General features: G+C 57.7%; 2 protein-coding genes across 5 annotated transcripts; one reads left to right on the forward strand and one right to left on the reverse strand.

Annotated features, from left to right (window-relative positions):
* Positions 1-3,067: 3,067 nt before the first annotated feature.
* Positions 3,068-19,071, reverse strand: PITX1 (paired like homeodomain 1). Of its 4 annotated transcripts, none has more exons than XM_072872659.1 (4): positions 18,654-19,061; positions 9,402-9,579; positions 6,369-6,574; positions 3,068-3,772 (listed from the first exon to the last, which is right to left on the reverse strand). In XM_072872659.1, the coding sequence occupies exons 2-4, from the start codon at positions 9,562-9,564 to the stop codon at positions 3,233-3,235; spliced, it is 909 nt and encodes a 302-aa protein (XP_072728760.1). In that variant the 5' UTR covers positions 9,565-9,579; positions 18,654-19,061; the 3' UTR covers positions 3,068-3,232. The 4 variants fall into 4 exon arrangements, with proteins under 4 accessions (XP_072728760.1, XP_072728759.1, XP_072728761.1 ...); XM_072872658.1 differs by having other exon boundaries at positions 9,402-9,583; positions 18,654-19,060; XM_072872660.1 differs by lacking the exon at positions 18,654-19,061 and adding an exon at positions 9,698-9,846 and having other exon boundaries at positions 9,402-9,583.
* LOC140656838 (uncharacterized) lies at positions 11,494-22,711 on the forward strand. The gene is made up of 4 exons (XM_072873020.1): positions 11,494-11,603; positions 18,248-19,162; positions 19,730-19,828; positions 20,910-22,711. Exons 1-4 carry the CDS (start codon positions 11,494-11,496, stop codon positions 20,914-20,916), a joined length of 1,131 nt encoding a protein of 376 aa, XP_072729121.1. The 3' UTR covers positions 20,917-22,711.
* Positions 22,712-23,388: the final 677 nt, after the last annotated feature.

A 23,388-nucleotide genomic window follows, 5' to 3' on the forward strand; every position in this document is an offset into this window, starting at 1 on the left:
GCTCTAACCATTGTCGGGGAGACCTAAAGGCTGCTGGAAGCAGGGCATCCGTAAAAGTACCCAGGGAACGTGTAGGAGCTGCTTTCTGCTCAGTGTCTCCTTGGAATTTTCCTTTCCCTGAGCCATAAATGTGTCAAGATGCCCGAATTTTGCCCAGCAGCAGCGGATCAGCTTTCCCTGATACATTCACAGGGGAGGGGGACACCGTTGACGGCCACCGGCACAGAAACCCAAGCAGGCTGTGTTCCTGGTCCCCAGCTCTTTCCCGGAGAGTGAGTTTCAGGGGGTGTTCAGGACTCCGACAACATCTGAAACTTGCGGCAGGGTTTGGCTAAACGTGAGCCCTGCAGCCGCTACTCTGATTTAGGGCTAACAGTGCTACCTCCAGGAACAGGAGAAAACGAACACCGAAAAGCCAGGCTAAAACAACAGCCGAGGGCTTGCAGATACCCTCCCGGGTGGAAAGCGGAGGGGAAAATCAGTCGTTTTCCTGGTCTGGTGCACGCTCCCGGAGCTATAATCGGTGATAAAGTAGCCGGGGAGACTCAGCCCCTCTCTGCTGAGCCCTCGGGTAGGTGCCAAGCCCCTGCGCAGCCCCCCAGCCCCGGGTCGGGGGCTCCGTGGGCTCGGATCCCCCCACCCCGGCCAGGGAACGGCTCCCGGGGCTCCGCGGGGCCGGGCTGCCGTGCGCGGCCGCGGAACACCCCCCCGGGGCTCAAGCGGCTCCGCGCAGGGAGCTGCAACCCCCCGGGAGAGGGGGACATCCGCGGCCGCGCAAAGAGCGCGTTTGGGAGGTGGCTTTTCCCGCGGCGGAGGAAGGCGGCTGCCGCCGGATCCGGCCCCGCCGCAGCTAATGGGTCGTTTCGTTGGCTGAATTATGGCATTTTTCACAAAATGTTAATGGTGGTCGTAGTAGTAATGAAATGGTAATGAAATCATGAAAAAATGAATCTTTTGTGCTTGCAATAGCTTGGGGAAAAAAAGAAATAAATCGGACAACCTTTAAAATTCAGGATATGGGAGAATTCGGGGGAGCAAGAGGAAAACGCACCTTAGCAAAACGGGCAAAACGGTTCGGCGGGGAGGAGCGGTCCCAAGGCTGCGACGCGCCGAGGGGGGGTCTTCAGACTGCGAGGATTAACTGTTTCGGGAGGAAAAAAACCCAACCCACGGCTCGAGGCGTTATTATTTCGTGGGGGCAGAAACGCGGGCGGAAGGAGGGCTGCCTCCGCCGGGCCGCCGGCACGGAGCGGTAACAGACTGCCGTACAGTGGGAGCGGGGAGCGTTTCCACTGCCGGGGGTGCCCCCGCGATGGCAGGGCCCGGGACCCCCTCCCCGAGGAAGGGCGAAGGCCGCCCTTGGCCGCGGCTGCCGGCCGGGTCCCTGCCGGGGCCGGGGGGGGGGACGCGGGGCGACGGCGCAATTACCGGGGGAAGCGGAGGGACCCTCCCCGAAATGCCACCGCCGGGCGGGGGGGAGAAAGCTGCTTTTCTTCTTATTTAGTCGATCTCTTAAACACAGCCAGAAAAGAACATTAAAGGCATTTCTAGATTTCGTTTCGGTTTTGGTTTTTTTTTTTTTTGGTTTTTCTTTTTTTTTTTTTTATTCCCATGCTCTTAATTTTGAAAAAAAAAATAAAATCACAAAACATAACTTATAAAACAATATATATACTGCATCCTTATCCACAACAGCATAATTGAAACATCCAGCGTAACGTTTACCACAGGTGTGAAATACACTGGGAAAGAAGTACCGTGTGCATTTTATATTATGTTTCTTTGTCATCTACAGGTAATAAGTATCGACAAAAATAAGCAACAAATATGCCTGCAATTAAACTTCATATGCGTTTTGTATGCGTATTAATAAAGATCATATTTATCATTTCCATGTGTTTTTTTTTTTTTTTTTTTTTTTGCCAACAAGCACTTGTCAAAGTATCTACATTTACATAATAACACCTTAAGATCGGGGTTTTTTTTTTTTTTTTTTTAGTTCCTTGTTTTTCCTTCACAGTTAGAAAAGCAAGGAAGGCTTTCAGCTTTGCTAAGCAACCTTTCCGGACGCCGAGGCTCGCTGTTTCTCTAGCAGAGATGCAGTATCTGGATTCACTTCATAGCAGACCATTTCGCGTCTTTTTTTTTTTTTTTCTAGACTCTCTAAAAGGGGTTTGGGTTTTGGTTTGGTTTGGTTTTTTTAAAGAGAAAAAAAAAAACCCCTGCATTTAAATAAAGATGAATGATAATTTCATTATCAGGATGGGGAGAATGCTGAACAGTTTTCGCATCGCTGGAGGGTTTCTGTGCTCTCTCACAACCGGGGATACTGCAGTCTTTTGGAAAGGATGAAGAGGTAGGAACCTTGAGCTGCTTAGTATCAGGAATGACTGGATTATAGCTTCCAACTAAAGAAAAAAACATCAAGAATCATGCATTTTAAAAACAGTTTATTCAACGGCCAAGGACAATGATCCGGCACAATGCAACGGTAGATATAAATATAACCTTATATAAGTGGTTGACCCTTGTCATTATTATTTTCAATAGTTTCATACCTAATATTTTAACCATTTTTTCCCGCAGAATCTACTCTGCGAATTATATTTTTTTCTCCCCCCTCCCTTTTTTTTTTTTTTTTCCGAGTGTGATTCTGTTTCTCAGTGGTAAACATTAACCAAACTCTTCCCGTGCGACAAGCGGCCAAGAACCGTCCCACCAGCTCTTCTTACCACCGAGGCTTCTCCCTCCCTCGCCGCCCTCCCCGGGGGAAGCGGCCGCCTTCCCAACTCCTGTGCAAGTTCAAGTAAACACATACAACCCGCATAATCCAGAGAAAAAAAATTGCAACTCATCCATGTACCAGATTTCGGTGTCTCTTGCAAAAGTTTTCTGGTCCGTTTACGGTTTTTGATGGTTTATTTTTAATTTTTTTCTTTTTTTTTTTTTTTAAAGCGCTGTTTTGTTGGTTGCGTCGTTGGTTCGCCTTAATATTTTTTTTTTCCTAGGCAGTCGAAGTCCGCGGAGCTTTTGGGGTTTTTTTGGCGGTGTTTTGTTTTGTTGTTTGTTTCTTTTTTTTTTTTTCCTCTCTCGCTTGCTCGGGTTTTGCTTTTCATCATCACCGGGTTTTATTTTTATGTATTTATTTTTTTTTCCTTTTCCGTTAAACGTCGCTTTGCTTCTGCTTGGCTTTCTCGGCGGTGTTTGTCGGAGGTGGTTTGTGTCAAGTCCGTCAACTGTTGTACTGACAGGCGTTTAGACTAGAGCCGGGGCTTTGCAAACTGCTGTAGCCGAAACTGGAGTGCTGCTTTGATTTCAGTCTGAGGCTGGCTAAGCTGGAGTTGCAAGTGTCCCGGTAGACGCTGTAGGGCGAGCCCGGTGGCCCGTAGGGACAGGCCGGCGAGGACATGGCCGAGTTCAGCGAGGAGCCGCTGATGTTGTTGATGTTGTTGAGGCCGGAGTTGCCCATGCCCGGCACGGCCGAGTGGCCCATACTGGAGGGCATGTTCATGGAGGAGATGCTGCTGGGCGCCGAGAACATGGACTGCGAGGAGAGGGGGCTCATGGAGTTGAAAAAGGTGAAGCTCTTGGTGGAAAGCGGCGCCGGGGTGAGGCTTTTGGTGGCCCAGTTGTTGTAGGGGTAGCCGGCGTACATGTCGTCGTAGGGCTGCATCAGCCCGCTGAACTGCGGCACGTAGCCGTTCTTGCACAGGTCCATCTGCTGGTTCCGCTCCCGCTTTCTCCACTTGGCTCGGCGGTTCTTGAACCAGACCTGCGGGGGGGGGACACACCGACACGGCACGGTGAGTGCGGGGCCACCGCCGCCCCCTCCCCCGCCGCCGGCCCGCAGATGCGCGCAGGGGAGCGCAGAAGCGCGCAGGGCAGCGCGGGCAGCCTGCAGCCCGGCGCCGCACCCCGCACCGCCTCTCCCCGCGGCCCCCGGCCCTCGCCGGACGGGGGTCCCGCTCCGCGGGCTGCCGCCTGCGCGCACATCGGCCCCTGCGCGCATCCCGCGCTATTCAGCCGGGATGCGCGCGGCCGCCGCTCCGCCGAGGGTGCCTGCGCGGCTCTCCGCGCCACGGCCCCGGCCGCGTCCCCCCGGTCCCCCCGCCACGGTCCCCCCGCCACGGTCCCCCCGCCGCCCCTCTCCCCGGAGCAAGGCATGGGGCGAAGGCAGGGCCCGCTCTGATTAGGACCGGCGCGCCCCGGCTCTGCCGCCTTTCCGAACGCTAATGCTGTGTAATAAAAGTCCCCTGTTACAGATCATAAAAAAGGGGATTGGATTAGTATGTTTAGGTTAAAAAAAAAAAAATCCGTCCCCGCATCGCCCTTGGATGGATGCAGCCTCTGCCTTTATATCTAATGAGAATTTACAGCCCTGACCAGCGAACAGAGAAGCCGCTCCTGGTGTTTGATGCAAAAACCTGAGCCAGGCCCTCTCTTCTTTTTCTTTTTTAGGCCTCGGAAAGCGTTTGACCCCCCCCGTGATGGGAGCCGCGCAGCCCCAAAATTCTTTTTCCAGGTGAAAAACCAGCATGGTCCTGCCTGCCGGCTGCGCCCGGCCTGCGAGCCTCTCCTGCTGCATCCATCCCCCCCTCCCCGGCTTTCCCCCACCCAGTCGTCGCCTCCGGGCTCCCTGCGGACACCGGGGCCCCGGCCGGAGCTGCGCGGCTCCGTGCGCCCGGCCCCGCGGAGGTTGCGCTCCCTCCGCAGACCCGCCGGAGCCGGGGCGGGGGGGGGGGAACCCTTCGGGCCTCCCCTCCCGGCGCAGAAACGGCGCAATTGTTCTTAAACACCCGTCTCAAGAATGGAAACTTTGACGGGGGGGAATGGATGGCAGAGTCTATTAAAAAAAAAATCACAATAACAAAAAGAATCGCGTATAAATAGGAAACGAAAGGCAACATGTTCAAAACCTGTAATATACTCCTCGGAAGGTGCTTCCAGACAGGAATTTCCTGAAAATGAGGGTAATAGTTTTAATTATGGCTCCTAGACATTTTAAAGGAAGGCCCTCATAGCAAATTAAGGTTAGATTTGCAATCTGCAATTTCAGAACATCAACCCAAAAGATCTCCACGCAGAGGGAGAACGAAATGATGTTAACGGCAACTCATACATTAGTTTTATTTGCTTCCTGAAATATTCCAGGAATATTAATGCAGTTTAGTCTCCGCTCCGGCTTTGTTTTGTTTTAAACTCAATTAAGACAACGCTTTCAGATGCATTTCCCCCGATGCGGATGGGTGTTTACTCTGGAAAGGTTTAAAGCAGAAGCTCTGTAATCCGATTTGGTCACTCGCCGTTTAATTGCCAAAAAAAAAAAAAAAAAGTGGCTCTTCGGGACGGCGGGGCTGCCCACCGCCCTTCCCGTTTTCTCCCGGGTTTGTCCCGTCCCCTCAGCGGGCTCAGCCCACGGTCCCGGGGGGCGGCGGGCTCGGCTGGGGTGCGCGGCCACGGCCGAAACCGCGCGGGGAAATGTCCCGGGGGGAAACGCAAAAAGGGAGGTGGAGGAACCATGGCAACCCAGGCACGGCGGAGGGCTACGGCCCGCTTCGGGCCGGTCGTTCATTGCCAGGATATTTCACTCGACCTCTCTAAGGGACTGCCGAGCTATATATGTATGTGTACGTATATATATACGGTGGCATCGGCTCCGAGGCGCGTAAAGACCGGGCACCTTCGCCATACAAGTGTCTGCAGCGCTTATTGACTTTGGAGTGCAATCGCTCCCCAGCCCTTGTCCTTCGCTTTGCCCACTCTGCAAACAGCCGCTCCGCTCGTCCGCGCCCGCGGGAGATGCGCGGCCGGGAGGGGCTGGCACCGACAGCCCGCACCGGGGGGATCGCCGCCGGCCCGGAGGCTGAGCCGCGATCCCGCCGCCGCGATTGCATCAAGCGGCGGTTTGTCGGGACATGATGGCGATTGCTGGGATTATCGGGAATAACCCGAGCGAGGGGAAGGGCCGCTGAGCCGCCCAGTTGCTCGGCCGCGGGGCTGCTCTCGCTCCGCGCCGGGTTTAGGCCGACCCGGGAGGGGTCTTCCCCCCACAACGGGGCCCTTCCCAAGCCCCGGCCTCCCCGCTGCCCCCTGCGCTGCTCGCCCCCCGCTTTTCGGGCCCGTCCCCAAGCGCGGGGGCAGCGGTCGCAGCCCGCTCCGGGCGGCATCTCTCCGCGGCCGTGGAGAAATTTCTCCTCTCCGGCCTGGATCCCAATTTTAGTAATTACAGTCAAGCCCACAGCACCCGGGAGCTGCTCGCAACCCGCCGCAGCGGCTCCCCAAAGGGGGCAGTTTCCCCGAGCCACCCCCCCCCCAGCGGGGCCCGGAGCAGAGCCCTGCATCCCGGCGGGGCCGGGCGCCCCTCTTACCCGGACTCGGGGCTCGGTGAGGTTGGTCCACACGGCAATCTCCTCCCGCATGCTCATGTCGGGGTAGCGGTTCCGCTGGAAAGTGGCCTCCAGCTCCTGCAGCTGCTGGCTGGTGAAGTGGGTCCGCTGCCGCCGCTGCTTCTTCTTCTTCGCCGGGTCGTCGGCGGCCCCGTCCTCGTTTTTCTGCTCGCCGCTGCGCTCCTTTTCTGCGGTGGGGTGTCGGGGTTTGGGAGGGGAGGGTTGTTTGGGTTTGGTTTTTTTTGGTTTTGGTTGTTTTTTGGTTTGGTTGGGTTTTCTTTTTTTGCAAACAGAAATACAGGCACATAAAGACAGCCCCGCCGCCCCCGGATTCAGCCCTGCCCGCCCCGCCGGAGGGACGCGTGGGGGTACCCACGCGGGTCCTGCCGGGCCCTGCACCCACCGAGCACCCCGTAGCCAAACCCAGCCTTTCCCGGAGCGGCGGGGGAAGCCCTGCCCGGGCCCAGGGCACCCGGGGAGGCAGCGGGACCCCCAGGGCGGCCCGGCTCGAAGCGGGCCCGAGGGGTGAGAGCAACCCGGGGGGAGCGGGGTCCCCGCAGCATCGGCCGCTCTGCCTCCCCACGGCACCTTCTCGCTCCCTTCCACCTCAGGCGCGATCTTTGCTCCATTGTCTTTGTTGTGCTCGGCCGCGACAGGAAACTTTGGAAGGGTAGGGGTGTAAAACCCAGCAGCGATTCATTGCAAAAGGCACCCTCTCTCTCTCTGCCTCGACACTCCCCCACTTAGTTCTTTTTTTCTTGTTTTCTTTCTTTTTTTTTTTTTTTGGCCGCTTTTAGGATTTTAGTGTTTGTTTTAACCCGAGGCTGAGCGAAGCCCTCTGCAAAAAATCATATCGAAAGAAGCAAAGGAAAAAAAAAAACAGGAGAGTTTTCGCGATCGGGATTTGCGCGGACGGGAAGCAGGAATCCAGCCCCGGCCCCGCCGCAACGGGAGGACAAACCCCCGCTCCCTTTCCCTAGGGCCGTCCTGGCTCTCCCAGCCCGGGTTTCGCCCGGATTTGGCCCGGTTGAAGCGCTCGGAACGGGACTCAAGGCCTGAAGGAAACGTGCTCCCGGCCTGGGCCCCGGCGGGAGCGGGGAAGCGTGCGGCCGGGCGGCGGGCGCGGGAGGCTGCAGGGCCGCGGCCATCCCCCCGGCCTCTGTCCTGCTGCTGCCTAAAGGAAACTCCGTGGGGAGTTTTCCCCTTTGGAGTGCCTTTTTTTCCCCCCCTTTTAGAGGGTTTTAGCCCGGCGGCGGCGGGGCCGGGGGCATTTCTACAGCCCCGACCTCTGCGAGCTAAGCGGGAGTCTAAAAATAATCGCGGGCTGCATCCAAAGCCCGGGAGGACTCGTCCTTGCAAAGTCACCCCTGAATCGCTCCTCGCCTGGGCACCCTCCGCAGCAAAAGGGGGGGGGGGGGGGCGAGCGGGCTCCATCGGCTCAATGGGAACCCCAAAAGGGCCCGACGGCAGCCCGGCTGGCCCCTCCGGGCCGTCGGCGGTTTGCAGAGCAAACAAGGCCTCTGCAGCGCGGACTCCACCGGCCCCGGCCCCCCCGGCCTCTGCGGCCGCTGGACCGGCCAAACCGCAGGGCCCGGCGGCGGCGGGAAAGAGAAACCAAAATAACCCCCGCAAAGACAAATCCTCTGGCTTTCGGCTGGGAAGAGCCCGGAGAAACCGGGCCGAGAGGGAACCGGGGGGCGGTGGGAAGGCGGCTGCGGCCGCGGTGGGAGCCGTCCCGGCGGCCCCGCGCCCCTCTCCGGGTTAACCCCGCCAGGATCTCGTTAAAAACCCGGCCTCCGCGCCGGGCTGCGGTACAAGTTCAAATCATAAGGCACATCAGCTTGAATCGGCTTTTGTCCCTTTCTTTTTTCCCCCCATTAAAAAAAAAAAAAAAAAGTGAAAGGTATTTTGCAGCTTCTCGGAGAAGAAAAGCAGGCAGGTCCTCAGCCCTCCTCCAGCACCGAGGGGTCACACACAGGGGTAGGGCAAAATGGAGCAAATCTCCCTCTCTAATCTCAAATAATCCCCTCTAATCTCGGAGTCCCTTACCAGACGCCGGTCCCTAACTTTGTTTGCAAATCAGGTTGGGAGGCACAACCCAAACCCTGTTTATCACCGGCTGCCACTTCGGGACCGACTCATGCCGCAGCCACTCTCTAGGCTATAGGACTTGCTAAAACTCCGAAGAGCACCACCAGCTATTAAAAAATTACAAATAAATAAGAGATAAACTCCCCCTGGAAGGGTCTCGGTGGAGAATGGGTATCACGCTCCTTCCTGCAGCTTTTGTTTCCTTCTCCCAGCTTCCCTTGTCATTCGAGAAATGTTGCTACTTTAATTAAATACAAACTGGGAAACCACAGCTTTCCCTGCAGCCCTTGCACATGGTGGTCAGGGCGCGGGGACCCTTTCCAGCGGGGAAAGCGCGCAGCCTCCGCGCGAAACCTCTCCGCGGCCGCGCACATCCCCGCGCTGCCCGCGCTCGGCCCCACGCCGCCTCTCCTGCTCTGCGAGACTTTTCTTTCTTTTCTTAATTTTTTTTTCCTCCCCCCCCCCCCCTCCTTTGACAGAGAGAGCTTTTTCCGTGTCTGCACCACCCCAGCTGGAAAATAAACCCGGGCAAAAGCTGACATTATTTCAGAAACATCCGGCAAAACCGCACTCCCCGAAGAGCCCCCCCTTCCCTTCGACCCCGTCAATTAATAACTGTGTTTTTTATAAAAAAGAGCAGCTCCCGGGACGGGGCAGGGGACCGGGTCTGTCCTCCCGGCGGGCTGTCCCCTGTCCCCCGCTCCGATTCCCGGGGCTCGCTGGGGATGGAGCAGCCGGGATGGGGTCACCGGCAGCTCTTGCCCACCCCCCCCCCCACCCCGTGCCCCCGCCATCGCCTCTGGTTGTGCGGGGGGTGCGGGCAAAGCACCGCCGACCGCCCCGCGAAGGGAAGGCGCGGTGGGGAGGGGGCGGCGGCGCGGGGGGGAGCGGGCCGGGGCCGCGGGGTGCGGGGGGGGGGGTTACCTGGCACCTCCGTGTCGGAGGATTCACTGGCTGAGTTCTCGATCGGGTCTCTGGGTTCCGAGGATCTTTGCAAATGGAAGCTGGAAGCCATGTCATGGGAGGGTTGGGGTCTCAAGCTCTCGGGCAGTCTCTCCAAATTCATTCCACCTTTAAAGGAATCCATGGCAGGGGCGCCGGGCTGCCTGGGGGAGTTTGCAGGTGTTTATTCCACACAGAAAGGAACAAGGAGCTTTTTTTTTTTTTAAAGGAAAAAAAAAAAACCAACAAAAACAAAAGCAAATCCACTTATTACTAACAGTATTATTTTAAGGGTGTCGGATGAAGAGATCTGGGCAGTGCCTCGAAGCCGGTTGTCTCTGCTCGGGGAGAGGCACGGCAGTCCGGCCGCATAGGCAGGGAAGTGGTAAAGATCCCTTATAGAGAAACGCGAGTTGCGAGTTGGACAGTTTAAAGCTAAAGAGATTAAAGTGACCTGCCCTAGAACAAATGCCTGTAGTTAAACGGGGCTCCTCCCCCTGAAGGTTAAAACCTCCCCGTCTCGCTAATGCATCACTCCATCTAGCGCTCGCCCAGCCCGGCCGCGCGGGCGGACCTGCCTCCGCGCTCCCCGCCGATGTGCGCGCCTTGCGCGGCCGCGGCCAGGCCCGCGGTCCCCCGGCGGGGCCCCTGCCCGGCCCCCTCCGCCCGGCTGCCTCTCCTCCGAGGGTGCCCCCCCCCTCCTTCCCCTCCCCCGCAGCCTCCCCCAAACTGGGTGAGGTATTAAAAATATTTCAGAAACGAATGGAAAGGTGGAAAATCGCTCCCAGCCGCGCGGGGGGCGGCTCGGCACCCCCTGCGCGCCCCCAGCACCCCGCCGGCCCGCCCTCCTCCGCAGCGTCCTGCCAGCCGGCAGCGCGCAGGTTGCGCCCCCGCGCAGCACGGCATCTCCGCGGCTCTCCGCGGCTGGGCCTCCCGGCCCGCGGAACCTCCGTCCCCACGCCCCGCACTGGACGCGCAACCCTGCGCACCCCTCAGCATCCCTGTGCGGGGCTGCGCGGCCCGTCCCGGCGCGAAGCGACCCCACCGCGAGTTTCAGTCCCGCGGGGAACACGTTCCTCCGAGCTGGAGGGGGTTTCTGCCGGGGACGACGGCCTCCTGAACTGTTTTGAGCCTTTTTTGACATTTTTTTTTCTGGCTGGCGGGTTTTATAAGAAAGGGGCTCGGACCCTGCCCGCCGGCCGGGGGACCGCAGCCTGGGGAACAGCGGCAGCGCCAACGCTCCCATCACATCATCTTTCAGCACATGATTAATAACAAATAATTTTCCTCCCGCAGCCGAACTCGCGGTGACCCTCCAGAGGGGGGTCTGCGGCTCTGCCAGCCCCGGGGCAGCCGGCGGGGAGGGGGCGGGAGACACCCCCCCCCCCCCGCCCCTTCCCGCAAGCGGGCACCAGTGCGCCCAGTGCCGGTGCAGTGCCCGGGGCGGGTGGAGCGGGGCCGGTCCCCGGGGCTGCCCGTGCAGGCCGGGACACGGCCTTGAGCCCTCCCGGATAACACCTCGGTGTTTGGGGAGGTGGAAGAACCCACGGGAAGCCCTCAGCCTCGGGGGGCAGGTGGGAACCGGGGGTAGCGGCGGGGCAGGCGGCGGGGTGCTCGCTGCACCGGGGAAGGGGGCGAGGGGAAGGGGGAGAAGGAGGCTGGCTGTAACCATGCCTGGGGAAAGGACCTTCTCTCCTCTTTATTTTCTCGGCTCACTTTTAACTGATCCATCCTGACACTCTATTTTGCTTTCAAATCAAGTAAAGATGTGGGAGAGAACTTTTGAACTGGTTTATGGAAAAGTGGAGGGAAGCAATGTTCCAGCCGCGCAGGCTTTTTCCTACACCGCCGGGGTGATGCAGCCGGGCCCGCCCCGCACCCGCCGGCAGCGCCCCGCAAGGCCCGGGCCCCCCCCATGGGACCCGGCGGGGACAGCCCGAGGCTCCCAGCCCCGACCCCTGCACCTCTGGTCTCCGGCGCCCTTTGCAGTTTAGGGGATGTACAGGTGGGCGCTGTCAGGGTCAGGTCTCCCTAGCTCTCTCTTTTTTTTTTTTCCTTCCCTTTTTGGAGTGGCATGTTGATCTCCGTCTGTCTGTCTGTCCGCCGCTCCCGGCTGAACTTCGGTCAGGAGTCTGCGAAGGACGGGGAATTTCAGGCACCCGAGGTGAACCCGGCAATCTCGGGGTTGGTGAAGATGGACGTCGTTTAAAATGCAAATATTTACCAGGGCCAGGGCCTCTGGGCTTCGAGGGGCTCAGCTGATGCAGGAGCCAACGGCACGGGAAGGATGGGGACCTCGTCCCCGTGGAGAAGGGAGAGGCGGGGATGGCCTTTCTCCCGAGGAGGAGGAAGGTGACCGGACTGCAAACATCCACCATGCCTGAGACCCTTCGCAGTCCCTTTTTTGTTTCCTTCCTTCCCGTGGGCCGGGAGCGGCGGCAGCCCCGGGGCAGGTCTCCGGGGGTCCCCCGTTCCCAGCGGGAGCGGGACGGAGCCAGGCGGGCCGGGCTGGCGGGCGGCTGCCGACAGCCCGGCCGCTCCGCTCCGGCTGCTTCAAACCTTCTGCTCACAGCAGCCTCCAAACCGGAGGCGGGATTTTTCTTCCCTTTTTTTTTTTTTTTCTGGTATGTTTTTTTTTAATGGGCCTAATTTACAGTTTTTGTTCTGCTCTATAAAATCTATTTTTTTAAAATTCGTTCTAGGCTCAATTCCTCCCGGCCGGGCGCGGGGAAAAGCTCAGCCCCGGGCACCGGCGTGATTTCGCCGAGGCGGCGGCGGCGATAACGCCGGGTCCGGCTGCCCCCCAGGGCGAGGGCCCCCCCCGGCTCCTTCTGGGGGGTCCCCGGGGCAGACAGCCCCCGATACCAGCGTTAGATAGAGAGTAACGGGCCGGCCCCGCCGCTACCGGCCCTCGGGAGGCGGAGCAGCGCCCGGCTCCCCCCTGACCTCCCCCACGCGTGTCCGCGCCCGGGCCGTGGCGCGGGTCAGGCAGCTACCGCACACCTGCGCACGGGCCGGCAGTCTCGGGCCGTCTCGGGCAGTCTCGGGCCGTGTATGTATGTCTTGTGTACGGCTCCTATACGTCTTGCGTGGATTTAAGGGCATCCTATCGCCCCGCGCTTTGGGGAGCGGGCGCGTTCCTACCGCACAGAGCCAAATCCGCCCGGTTCTTCCCGTTGCCGGTCGCGGCAACACGTGTCGCGACAACAGAGCGCACCCGCAAGGCGGTCGCCCCCCAGATTTGCTCTTTCTCCTCTTTCCTTCCCGCCGGGCCCGCTCCGTTTCGGGATGCTGGGGACACCTCTCCTCCGGCAACCCCCTCCAGCAGACGCTACGTCACGGGTCCACTCGTGTGACGTCATGCCTTGCTTCCCTGACGTCACGCCTCGCCTTTCAGCCAGGCCAGGACCGAAGGCAAGCCTTGACGCCCGGCTCGGAGCCGGCGGCTCTTCCCGCGACGTGGAGGCGGGACGGCGGCCCCACGGGCCAGGCAGGCCGGTGGCCCCGGGCTCGGGCTCTCCTTCGCCCCCGCCACGGCCCCGGGCTCTCCGGGGGCCGGAGGGAGCTGCGGGGAGGGGGGAGAGCCCGCAGCAGACGAGCGCAGCCCGGCCGCGGGGTCCCGGACAGCTGCCCGGCACAGGCAGGACGGCCCTGGGGAGCCGCGACCCTCGTGGGCGTGGGAAGGGCCGGGGAGAGGCGGAGGGAGGCGTCGGGCCGGGGCCGAGCGGGGCTCACGGAGCCCCGGCCGGGATGCGGCCGGTGTGCGCGGGCGGCGGGAGGGCTTCGCGTGGGAAACCTCCGCGCGGCGCGGCGTGGGGCTGGCCGGGGAGCACCGCCGCTCCGCGCCCGCGCAACCACCGCACCCCGAGGCTCCCCCCGGCTGGGAGCTGCATCAGGGATCCGTAAAACGCTGGAAGCCCGCAAATAAACAGCTCCGCTTCCTCCTGCTATAAATAACCCAAGAACGAGGGACGGCGCTTATAAATACATCAGCGCTGGCCACGCCGGTGACAACCCCGTGAAGAAGAGGACGAGACGCGTCTGGACGAGACCCACTGACCCCGAGGGGCGGACGGACCCCGCCGAGGGCGCGGGGGACCGGGCTGTGTCGCCCCCCGGGTGCCGGCGAGGGGGTCTCTGCTTTCGGAGAGGGGCTCCATCCCCGAGGGGCTGCGGCAGTCGTAGCCAACGCAAAACCACCTGGGCCGTATATCAGGCGGCGAAGTTCAGCCTCTGCCAGCTTTTCCTCTTCAGATTTATTAGCGATGTATAGACTCAGCTTCAGTCTATAAATTATTGGGAATTGTTACAAAAATGAAAGCACCTCCTCCCAAACGCACCTCTGCCCGAGAGGAGAGGGAAGCCCTCTGAAAAATAGAGCTGCAGTGAGGCAAGAGAGGAGGGAGAGGCTCCCCAACCCAACCCAACCCAGCCCAGCCCAACCCAACCCAGTCCAACCCAACGCAGCCCAACCAAACCCAAGCTCAGCCAACCTAACCCAACTCAACCAAGACAAACCAAACCAAACCAAACCAAACCAAACCAAACCAAACCAAACCAAACCAAACCAAACCAAACCAAACCAAATCAAACCAAGCCAAACACAACCAATGCAACCAAAACAAGGCAAGCCAAACCCAAACAAAACAATCCTAACCAAACCAAGCCCAAGCCAAGCCAAGCCAAGCCAAGCCAAGCCAGCCAACCTCCACCTGGTGCCCCCTTCACGCAGCCCAGCAGCCAGTAGCTGCTGCAGGAAAACAACTTTTAATAACAAAACCATCCTAAAAGTGCCCAGCGGGCGGCGAAGGGGCAGCGCCGGGGCAGGGAGAGCGCTGGAAGGGCACAGCTCCCCTGTGCCCAGCGCCGGCAGCGCTGCGACAGCGCGCAGGGGTATTTTTAAAGCTTCTCTCTATGAAAATGTCCCCCGCTCGGGTGGAGGAGTGGTTTTCGGCCTCCAGCCCTCGCTCCCGGCCTTTGCTGGTGCGTGGCTCTGACCCACGGGATGCCCACGCGGGTTGGGAAGAAGCAGAGGCCGGGGATGCGCGCAGGCGTGTGCGCAGGACAACGCGGCGCTCCGCGGAGCACGGACCGCGCTGGGAGGGGGGTGGTGTTTGCTGTTGCAGTGTACCGGGGGGGTGGTGTCCGTCGGGACAGTATCCCGGGGGTGTCCTGCCCCAAAACAGCCCCAAACACCGCTTTACGCGCAAGGTGGAGACCCGCGTGTACGCCCCCGCGCAAGGCAATGCTCAGCACTCCCCGCCGCGACCGTAGCCCCGGCCCGGATCCGGCCCTAGGGGAAAAGGGAGGAAGCCCCGGGTAACGGCGACCACGAAACCAGCCCCGGTACCCCCCGACCTCACGCCGGAGCCGGGTCCCCCCCCCGGGCCGGGCGGAGCGGGCAGCGGGAATAGAGAGGGGGAAGAAACCCAGCCCAGGAGCATGTTAAATCGCTCAGGAGAGGAAGGTGGAAAATTACGCTGGCCGGCCTGTCCTCCTCTGCGCAGCCAGGAGAGCAATTTTCCTAAGAAGCTGAGCAAAACGAAATCAGCCCCTTTTGGATCCGCAGCCTTCGTCCCCCTGCCTGCCCGCCAAGCCTTCGCCTTCCGCGGGCGCGCAGGGCCCCTCCGCGCCGCGCTGCGCGGCGGATGCTCGGCGGGCGGGTTCCCAGCGGCCGCCCCCGCCTCCCGCAGCCTCCCGCACCGCCCGGGAGCTGCCTGCCCCATCCCGCTGCCCTCGGCCCGGCGGACCCTGCCCCACCGCCTCGGCTCTCCCCGCCATTGAAATCCAAAGGGGAAAAGGGAATTTTCTCGGGGCGTTTGGTCGGTGACACCTCTCGGGGCACTGGGGGCACCCGCGGCTGCGGCTCGTCCCGGTCCCCGTTGCCCCCCCACCCCCGCCATCCCCATCCCCATCCCGCCCCGGGGCTGCTCCGGGCGCCGGCGGCCAGCGGCAGCGTTTGCAAAAACTCGGGATGAAAAAGTTGAAGGCTTAATGTTTTCTGACAGATACAAATGATACCCCAAGGCTTTCTTGAAATGCAGCGACTGACGGCTGGAGAAACGGTTTTCCTAGTCGGGTTTCTGCAGCTGGAAGCAGACGGGGCGGGGGGGGGGGTTCCCCTCGGCTCTCCTTCCCCTACCCTCACCCCGAAAATAAAACCATCTCCTGGGTGTCCGCCACCGACCCGGGACGACTCTTTTTTTCCCCAAATGCTTGGTGGCACAGTCCCACCCTGGCCCAGAGCTGCTTCCCAGCCCTCTCCGCATCCTTCAGACCACAGGCACTGAACTCTGCTCTAAGAAAATATGAATTTGCAGCGGCTTGGGTTTATCTCTGGCCGTTCGCAGCCTGATGTGAGCGGGAGAATGTCAGCGCCCTGCAATGACAACGCCGGGGGATGGACAGCTCGGGAATACGGGGGTTGCTTCCCTAGGTGAGGGGAAGAGAGGCGAAAAATACCATACAGTCCCACAATTTCCTCTCTAAGAGAGGGGAAAAGTACAATATAGTCCCACAATTCCCTCTCTGAGCAGAGGGAACATGCTTTTCTTATTAATTGATGGAGGAAGGGGCACCGGAGTTTGCTAGGCAGCCTGCTCATGTTACTCCGTGCATCTTTAGATCCCGAAATGTGTCTCTTTTGCGGACTAAAAAAGATGCCTCCGAAGCAGGATAATCAAGGCCCGGGCACTCCGTTGGCATTCGCTGAAGACCCTTCTTCAGCAGAAAAAAGAGGCTGCGTTTGGAACCACCGATATTATGTTTCCATGTGGGTTTCCCCCACCTTGTTTCGGGCGAGAACCTCTTAATTGCTCCAGCATTTGGACGGGGGAAACACATTTCCCTTAAACAGGACATTTCCTGAAAGGCTGAAATATTCTAATAAGGCGCTGGGCTCTTTAATGTTCTCAGAACAGCGGCGAATCTCTGCAGAGCCGCACATTTCCTGCTTTAAAATACAAAATCAGAGAAACAATTAACCTTTACGTGCGTTCAGCTCCTTCCCTTCTACATTAGTTTATTTCTTTTTTTTTTTCCCTTCTTCCCTTTTAGTTTTTCCGTCCAACTTTTTCGCTTCTTTCCTTTTTTTTCCCCCTTTCCCTCTTCTTTTTTCTATTTCCTCCCCCGAAAGGCTGATTTGCCCGGCGGCTCCGCGCTGCTCCCGGCGCGGTTTTGCCGCAGCCCCCGCTCGTCCCCGCTGCCCGGGGAGCAAACACCCCGAGATAAAGGCACGGGACACTTTTCTTTCCAGTTTCATTGTGGCAACGGCCCTATCTTAAGGAGCACATCGCGGGGAGAGATAGGAGCGTCCTGCCTTCCCCAGGGCTGTGCTAATCAGCACGCCGGGTTAGATATAAAAGTTCAGGGCAAATAAAACGAATTAGTTTTATTAGCACGTTTAGGAGGCGGTCTAACGAAGGAATTCGGCTTTACTCGAGAATGTTTTCTCCTCCCCTTTTGTTCTTTAAAAGCACCGTGTATCTGAGCTACTCATCACGGGAGGGAAATAAAGCATCGTTCAATCTGCCGGCATTTTCTCGGAGAAAGGCGCTCCCTTCCCTAAACCCGCTCAGAAGGATATATATACTCTTGGAAATACACGATTTCATAATAAAACCGGCGGGAACAATAAAAGCGACTGTCAAGGACAGGCTGCGGAGCCCGCCAGGTTTTTGTTCGGCGGTGGGTTTCGGTAGGAATTATCCGCCTCTGTCACAGGCGCCTTTAACTCGGCTAAAACTTTCCCAGGGAAATGTTGCCGCCGCTCCAGCGCGGGATTTCCAGGGATTTTGTCCGTATTTCAGGCAAATAAAGGATTTTCGGGAGGTTCTGTCAGTGAAAGAGCTTTCAGGAATTCTTTGGAAGTCAGTTTTTAGAGCAGCGGCTGGAGTTGGCGCAAGGAATAACCCGGAGAACGTGGACGTGGGTTTGTTAAGTGGAAATGATATATTTTTAAATTGTTATTAAAAAAAGCAAACGGCGTCTCGGTCCTCGATTCAGGCACAACGGTATTGGTTTACGTTCAATTCGTGCCTCGGACTTTGCGTTCGCCTGCAGGGCGGTTGGTAAAATTTGGGGAAAAGGGACGAAATAATAGAAAAATCGCCTGGTGACAAATTTTTTAACGTGAGAGCTAAAAAAAAATCTCCCAAAGATACCGTCGGTGCGGAGCCCTCACTCACTTTAAGCGGGGTTAACACACGGAAAAATAGCCTTTTTCCCCCCACTCCCAGCATTTCCCTCCCGCGGCAGGAAGTATTTCCATCCCGAATTTCTATCCAGAATTTCCATCCCGGCGCGGTGCTGCGAGATGCCCTTCCTAAAGATGGTGCCTATTTTTTAAACCAGAAAAAAAAGGGGGGAAAATAAACAACAACAACAACAACAACAACAGAAAAGCAGAGGGGCTGCAGGATATTATTTTTCTGAAAAGGGAATTCATCGACGGCCCAGACTCGCCCCGCTCATCCCCGCAGCACCGCGGGGCACCGCGCACCCCCGCCCCGCACCACCTGTACCCCCGGCTCGTCCCGGGGACCCCCCGCCCCGCCGGGGCCGCCCGAGCCTCCGGCCCCCGCCGAGGGCACCGGGGACCCGGCTGCGAGCCGCGCTTTGCTCCGCGCCGCGGAGCGCCCCGAGCAGAAGCGCTGGAGGCTGAAAACGGTGCGGCGCGTTAGGGAAAAAAAAAAAAAAATTAAATATATATAGAGATATAAAAAAAAATATATAAAATGAGGTAACCCCTCTGGAATTGCATTTCCCAGCGCATTTGTCAGAGCTGACGAAGCGCAGAGGCCCCGAAAGAATTTATACACGGTATAAAGATGTCAAGGACTGCGCGGAGAGCGGAGCGCGGAGCGGAGCCGCCGCCGAGCTCCGGGCCGGGAGGCGAGGCGAGGCCGCGGTGAGGGGCGCTCCCCCCCGCCGGCGGCACGTCCCGGCCCGGCTTTGTTTTCCAGCCCGAACCGCTCCGCACCTCCGGCCGCCGCCCGCGTCCCCGCAGCTGCCGGGCGGGCCCGGAGGAGGCGAGAGGGGGGACGCGGGGGGGAAGCCCCCGCAGGACACGCGTGGGGAGACGCGGCGGGCGCGCGTGGGGCGGGCCGGAGCGCCGGGCGCACGCGTGGGGGGCGGGCCGGGGCGCACGGGGCCGGCCGTGCGGGACGGGCGGCGACACGCGTGGGGCGGGCCGGGCGCAGGGGGACACGCGTGGGGCCGTCCCCGGGCACTTACCGGGCGGTGCGCTCGGCGGCGGCGGGGTGCCGGGCCCGGCGGGCGCTGTGCGCGCCCCGGCCGCCGCTCCAGGGTTTTCTTGGGAGATTTCCCCGTCTCCTCCTGACGTCAGCCCCGTCCCAGGGTGCCGCACACGGGGGAGGGCCGGGGGCAGGGCCGGCCGCACCGGGAGACCGGCGGTGCCGGCCGCCCCGCGCCCCTCACCTCCGTCCTGCCGCCCGAGGCATCCCCGGGCCCGGCCCCCCGCCCCGTCCGGCGGCTCCCGCCCGGCCGAGCCTCCCTGCCGCCGCCGCCGCCGCCCCTCGGTGCGCGGCCCCGGGCCCCGGGCCGGCCCCCGGGGCGGTTTCGTGCTCCCGGTTACGCGGCCCCTGCCCTCTTCATTTCCTCCCGGCCGGGCTTCTTGTCCGAGGGGGCAGGGACAAGGAAGAGCCACTTTTTCCTTCCCCCCCCCCTCCCCCCCCGAGGAGAAGCCCTGGGATACGCTCCTGGGTCAGGATTTCAGCGTGGAGGTGGGTGCGCAGCGCCGAGCACCCCGGGGGAGGCGGCGAACAGCGACCAGGGCTGCCCGGGCTGCAGCCGGCGCTGGAGGACGCAGGGCTCCGTGAGGATGCTTACGTGGGTGATACGGCACAGGCACGCTGTGCTGCCCAGCCGGCCAAACACCCATCCCCAGGCCCTTTGTCCAGTTTAATTTTCCAGGGATGCTTCTGGAGTTGCAGACCCTTCACTTCTCGTACCTACCCCCCTGGAAGGTCTCCTCCCAAGAGAAAAACACGCAAGTCATGCGGCGACCGAGTGAACACCGCGGCGGGGACATGCCTTGTGCTTTCCTTAGTGGAGTGGGTCACACACACACGCACACACACACACGCACAGGCTGTAGCCATAGCCGAAAACCAAGGACAACGAATATGGAATGGATCAGAAAGATAAATAGCATAAAATCAGGAACAGTCCAGTCCCACACTTGCCATTTGTTAGAGAAAGAAGAAGTAAATGGGATTCACATGTCGAGCATTAGCTGGTTGTTAGTCTGTAAGATAATATTAACTTTAGTGTTTGCTGGTTTACTCCAGTTTTCCGAAGGCAGTTCCAGGAGGCGCCCAGCCTGTAATTTGGGATGGCACATACTGTGTGAAAGAGTCTTTGGCACCGGGGCCTACCAGCACATCAAGGTGATATTAACATAATAAAACGTTTGGAGAGGGAGTAGGAGCTCATAAATTAATGCATTCTACTGTTTTAATGCTAGGAGCTAACAATGCGTTTCCTGTTCGGCTGATCGTCCCGCTGCAGCCTAACAGCTGTTTTAAAGGTGCTGTGAAATTAAAGAGAGGGAAGATGATTGTCTTTAAATCAATGTTTAATGATGTGTTATTGGGAGAAAAGTCTTCCTCCAGCAGATGTTTACATGCTGAGGATGGAGGGGAGCTTCCCAGGCTGCCTGCCTGCCTGCCCGAGGAGCTGGGGAGACGCCCCCGTGTCCCACCAGTCTCGCAGATGGCCCTGATGTCCCCAGCACAGGGGCACAGCTTGCTCAGCACTGGGCTCGGCTGAGGACTGGCATGGGGAAAGGCTTTGCCCAGGTCTTCGAGTGGGTGCTGAGGAAACTCCTCCAGAATGCTGAATTGCTGCAAGGTTTTCAAGTAATTTGAGTGATGACTATGAGCAGGTGACTACGGCAAATGTTGAGAACATCCTGCCCGTGTTTGGCGCAGCTCTGCCAGGATCCTTCCCCCATAAAGATCAGATATAGGTGCAGGAATATCCCCCTATGCAGGAGTCTCTTTCTGGAGGGACAAGCTCTGAGCGATCTCCCTTTTAGGAGGGGATTGGAAGAGCTCTGGAGAGGCGAGCAGCTGGTCAAAGACCACACAGCCAAGGAGTGGGGCTGGGGCTGGCCCACGGGCCTTTGGGCTCTAAGGGCAGATTATATACAGACTCCATCCCTCCTAGCCTAGGAGACCATCCTGGCTGAACGTGTGTCCTGGGCTGGAAGCCTGTCTGAGCTCTTCACTCATATAGGTCAGTCGGACTCAGACACCTCTGGCCAGGCACTAACAACAAGCTCCAGGTACTGGAAAAATAAATGTACCTTTGAGGCAAGACATAGGAGTGAAGTTCTAGATGTGGTGCCTAAAATAAGGTGGAAACAGAAGCTGTGAGTGTAAATCTTTCTGTAAGTGCCTAAGTCTTGTTATTTCCTTTGCGCTTGACCCAAAGACAGATTAATTAGTCTCAGCGTCTGTGCTTCAGCTTCTAGTTGAAAAGATGTCCATCATAAAGCTTCTGCCCCAGAGAAGACATCGGATGGATTCAGGTGCCAAGGACACGCAGGGGCTTGTGCCCAAAAGACACTGAGGAGTGCACAGCGTTGCTGGGGGTCGGGAGGGAAGGGCACCTCATCGCCGGGTGACCCTCCTGCTGCCAACCAAACCAGCGTAAAATCATCTCCAACCCAACCCAGTTTCCAAAAGTATTGTTTCCACAGCCAAGCTCGTATTCCGCATGATGGTGGCGCAAATTGTTCCTACACAAACAGAAGAACCCTTTGCAACTGCTTCTTTTAATCATCACAAACGTTGATTGTCTCTCTGTGTTTCCAAATACAGCGAAGAAATGACTCTCCACGCTCGCCCTTTCCTTTATCTGCAGCCTTCCCTGTTAGTGCATCCTTGGAGTAGTGTCTAAGAGGCCACACTGCTTCTTTGGGAGAAACTGGGATGTTTGGAACATGAGTGGATTGCAACGTTTCTAAACTTCCCAGAAGAGGCAAACTGTAAAGGAATAAGCTTCTTTCTGTGCACACACATTTGTTTTGGAGCCAAATGGAAAGGAGAGCTCAGAAAAAAAAAAAAGACAAATTGTTTGGAAAATATTGTCCTTCCCAAAACAGACCTAACCATATGGGGGGAAGGGAGTCAATACTGAAATTTTCCCTTTATATTCGAGTCCAGCAGCCCTCCCATTCACTCCGCTGGGAGGTTTGTGTGAGTCAGACCTGCAAGATCATCCGTTCAGGATAATATTTCCAGCACTTCAGTCCCCTCCCTGCTTTACTAAAAGAAGTGGGGAACAGGAGTGAAGTGGGGTCCCCTCTCAGATTTATGGTAAGAGCAGTGGGACGGGACCCAGCGCTGTCCCTGTCCCTCCGAACCTCATCCACAGCCCGGCATCACTGAAGATGAACTACAGCGCAGGAAAAGGCAGAGCAGCTCCGTCACTTAGAAAACATATCTGTAAGTTTACGCAGATAATTATGAAAAGCAAAAAGCACACTGGAGCAAGGAAAATTAAGTATGAGGACTGGGAGAAATCCTCTTTCCAGCCCTGCCCAGCCTCCTGGTGTGACTCCAGCAAGTCGTCTGAGGTTTATGTGCCTGCAACCAACTACCCCGACCTCCCCCCAGGGCGTGGGCAGGTTAAGGCAGGAAAAGGTGTTAGGCACATGGAAGAAGCTATAAAAGAGCAGAGTTTATTGGCATTTTGATCATGCTTGTGAAAGGCTGCTGTAGCCGCACTGGATCGATAATGCTAGACCTGATTTCTTTGTGGACAAAATGAGGGGTGCGTTGCTGCCTTGGTGGTCAGATGGAAACACAGAAAGGGCTTGCTGTGGCAAGGAAATCCCTTCACTCCTTTTAAATCACTGAATTTTTCATCATTGTCATCTTTAAGTAATAAACAAGCACGATATTTATGCATCCCCAACTGCTAATGGTGACATTTATGCAGCAACAAAAAAAGCTGCAGCAATTGTGTGCATTGGCAATTAGTGGCGTGCAGAGCATGCAAGATGCTTTGAAAGGAGATGTTGGGAAAGAGGGTTTTTTTTGTGTGTGTGGTTGTGTTTATTCCCTGGTGACATGCATGCTGCTAACAAGCTGCAAACCAAGGATCACCCACAACAAACAAAAACAAACAAACAAAGTTTTGTAGAGGGTGGTAATACTTAGTTTAATTCTCTTAGGCCTTTGAAAATAATTATAGCCCTGTTTGTGACAACTGGAAAGGCCACATTTACTGCAATAAAACTGCTTGTTATTCTTCAAGAATGACATTTGGAGACGTTTCTTTATACAATGTAGATATTAAAGGGAGTCGATCTCAATCAATGAAATATTGATGTATTTCTCATCTTTGTACTAGCAGGATTTTTGTTTCTGCAGCTTGTGGTCAGCTGTTTACTTGCCAGTTAAATCGCAACACATTTAACGACTTTCTAGAGATCTGTCTGAGGACTTACTGCCAAAGAACAGCATCTTGGGGATTTGGGCATTAACGAAAAGTTACTTAAGGTCTAGACATTGATCCAAGTATCTCTACTGCAGTTTATTCCATGCATTATAGATTTTTGGGGAAAGTGATAAATAAATGGCCGATATACTTTCAAACTAGCTAACACGCCTCCTACGTTCTCACAAGGTAGTCATTACATCTGACTCCAAATACTCTGCTGTGCTTAGTATTATTCATCTGTGCTTTAACAGCACAGCCGTGTCTTAGCTCATGCACTGAGTGAATGTCATACTGGAGCTTAACGTGCCATCTATTAGACCTGGGCATCTACCGAAACCTGCTGCTTAGGCCTTGGCGGAAAAAAACCCCATATAGATATAATATAGATACTCAAGTCCACCTTCAGCTGAGAAGCATTTAGCTTTGGCCTTAACAGGGAGCAAGCATATATTTAAGAGCAAATTTCTGCTCATTCATGAAGAGATGGCTGAGGGCA

The sequence above is a fragment of the Ciconia boyciana genome, chromosome 9, assembly GCF_034638445.1.
Source record: "Ciconia boyciana chromosome 9, ASM3463844v1, whole genome shotgun sequence".
NCBI lineage: Eukaryota > Metazoa > Chordata > Aves > Ciconiiformes > Ciconiidae > Ciconia > Ciconia boyciana.